This window comes from Hyperoodon ampullatus (genome assembly GCF_949752795.1).
Source record: "Hyperoodon ampullatus genome assembly, chromosome: 14".
NCBI classification, from domain to species: domain Eukaryota; kingdom Metazoa; phylum Chordata; class Mammalia; order Artiodactyla; family Ziphiidae; genus Hyperoodon; species Hyperoodon ampullatus.
In genome coordinates this window covers 1,934,546-1,937,215 of record NC_136927.1, presented here as the reverse complement: position 1 = coordinate 1,937,215, position 2,670 = coordinate 1,934,546, and the positions used below count along the sequence as shown (strand labels likewise).

General features: G+C 54.4%; 1 protein-coding gene across 1 annotated transcript; it reads right to left on the bottom strand.

The window, feature by feature from the left end:
- Positions 1–832: 832 nt before the first annotated feature.
- CHST12 (carbohydrate sulfotransferase 12) lies at positions 833–2,101 on the bottom strand (the record flags this gene model as incomplete). Its single annotated transcript, XM_079719765.1, has 1 exon — positions 833–2,101. The coding sequence occupies one exon, from the start codon at positions 2,099–2,101 to the stop codon at positions 833–835; it is 1,269 nt and encodes a 422-aa protein (XP_079575891.1).
- Positions 2,102–2,670: the final 569 nt, after the last annotated feature.

Here is a 2,670-nt window from a genome sequence, read left to right as displayed (position 1 = left end):
CTGATGCTGGGGACGCATTCTAGGGATAAACTCCTACCACACCGTCCCTGCTACTGCAAATCCTTACGTCCGTGACTGACAAATTAAAGGAGGCAGGTGGAGTTAAAATCCAGCCTCTGTGACAGTGACCTGGATGTACGATTTACCTTTGATATGATCTCAAGTATGAAACCCTTATTAACAGCCTTCCCTTTTCACATGTATCACCTAATAAGAGAGCTTTCACTTTTGAAGGATTTGTCTGCTACCCTTGCACAAACACAGTAACGCCTGATCTCAAATTCAAGTTCCTCCTTTTTGCTGAAGACAACCATGAACCCTCCCTTCCTGAAATCAAGACTCTTGAGGCCTAAGCGTCAGCCATTATGTCTCTTGGAGCCCCTTAATGAGCATCTGTCGCTCCAACGAAATAACCACAAGCGCAGGCAGAAGGAGCAGAGGTAACTTTTTACTCCACCGTTTCCTTCTCCACGTTTCATATTAAATATCTGAAATATATTAATCTTAAAAAACAGTATTAACACAGTACTCAATGAATATAGGGAGGGAGTAGACAGCAAGTCTAGACTGCAAACTCGAAGGGTATTTGACAAACTAGAGTGTGGGTGTGGTCAATTCCAGGTGTTTCCAGCTGACTCGCCAACAGGAGCACTGTGGAATTCTGCGATGCGTCACACCAGGAGAGAAACAAAGCCACATAAAAATATATGCGGCAACGCATTGCTCCATCCTCCGGGAGATGGTCGCGGTACCACAGGCCCTTCATTCAGGTTTAAAGTAACAACACAAGCACTTTTTTTTTTTTGGTGTTCAGGATTTTCCCCTAACGCCTTCAGTCTCTAAGTAGATTTTCAGGCTTGGGGTAGCCAAAGAGGACAAAATCTGCTTCGTAGAGTTTGTAAAGCTGCTGCCTCCAGGCCAGGGGAATTTTGGCAAACCAGCCTTCCTCCCAGCTGCTGGCAGTTCTGTTCCGGTAGCTCGGGGGGAACTGGAGCAGCTTGTCCACCTTGAGAAGCCGGAGCAGCTGGGGGGCATCCTGGTCCAGGGTCTCCAGTTTCCCCACGAAGTCGTAGTCTATCTGGCAGGGGTGGCAGAGGCGGTGCACCTGCCTCCAGTGCTCGTTGAAGGGCGCCAGCTTCTCGGTGTGAGGGTCCAGCAGGTACTGGATGAAGTTGGCGAAGGACACCCTGAGGCCTGCACTGAAGGCCTCGCTGACCGACTTGGGCAGGCTGGTGTGGTTGGAGTACATCTTCAGCATGGGGATGGCGAACTTCTGGTAGAACTCCTCATTCTCCAGCTCGAACTTGCTGCGGAAGGCCGAGATGAGGCGGACGAAGGGGTCCCGCACGAACAGGAACTTGGTGTACTTTTTCAGCTTAACCTTCATGAGGTGGCGGGAGAACTTCCCGTAGCGGCGCCAAAACTTGTTGAAAGTCAGGTGGGTGCTGGAGTTGTGGACGTACTCCCGGGGGATGTCCAGAGGGTCACGGTAGGGCGTGCCCTGGTCCGAGAGGCTCTGGCTCAGGACGATCATCACGCGCTTCCAGTTGGTGCAGGCCACCTTGGGCACATAGCAGTAGATGACCCCGTGGCGGTCGTCCACGATGAGGTGGTTCAGCTCGTAGTTGGGAATGTCATCGAAAGAGCGCTCCTTGGTGGGGAACACAAAGCTGGCATTGGCGCAGAACCCCCTCAGCACGCTCCTCCGTTCGGCCTGCCGCCTGTCCGGGTCCGGGCTCTGCTGGGCGTCGTGGCTGGACCAGTCGTAGCCCCTCACACTCTCTTCCATGTTGCTGAGCACAGGCTTGCTGGAGGCCAGCAGGGAGGGCTGCTCCACCTTTTTACCCAGAAGGATGTTCTGCTTCGCATGAGCGCTGAGGAGCTTCTCCAAAATCTCCTCGATGCTGGCGGTGAAATACTTGTTGTCCCCTGGCTTGGGGCTGGGGAAGGGCTGCAGGATATGAGGTCTGGAGAGGGAAGTGTGCAGGTAGAAGTGGGCGGGGCCCATGTTGTCCCAGTACACGATGATCAGGAGGATCATGAAGACGGACCCCAAGACCAGCCACAGGCGGAAGAACCGGCTTTTGGTCATTGTGTCCATGGATGCGGGGGCCTCTTCCCCGGATCCTTTCACTTCAGCTTCCTGTAGAGACGGGACGCTGCCCTCTGAGGAAGCTGGAAGGCAACAGAAACCTAGTTAAAGGTTAAGGTCCTCTCGCAGCCTGCGGTCCTGAGAGGATGGTGCCTGCTGCCATCTCAGACCCAGTGGCCCTGCTTTTCCCTCCCTCCTCCACCCTCCGTGAGGTGGACTTTGGGGGGCTGCCTGATGGGGAGCTTCAGCTTCTCCAGGTGCTGTGACCCATGAGGCTCAGGAAGGCCCAGAGGGTGAGTGTGACTGGAGAGGTGACTGGAGATCTCTTACCACTGCACAGAAAGGGGGAGGCCGGACCCAGACCATCCCCCGGGCGGGAACGCAGACCCTCGTGAAGAGTGGGTGTGAAAATGAAAGGAGAGGCGCAGCGAAACAAAACACGGTAACAAGCAAGTTAAAGCTCAGTGCAATGCTGAACTCACCCCTTCTCCCGCCCAAACCCCTTCTTCTGTGCACACGTCATCCAACCAAACACTTGAGACGGGCCCCCGTGTGAGGCCGACAGCGTGCTGTGAGCG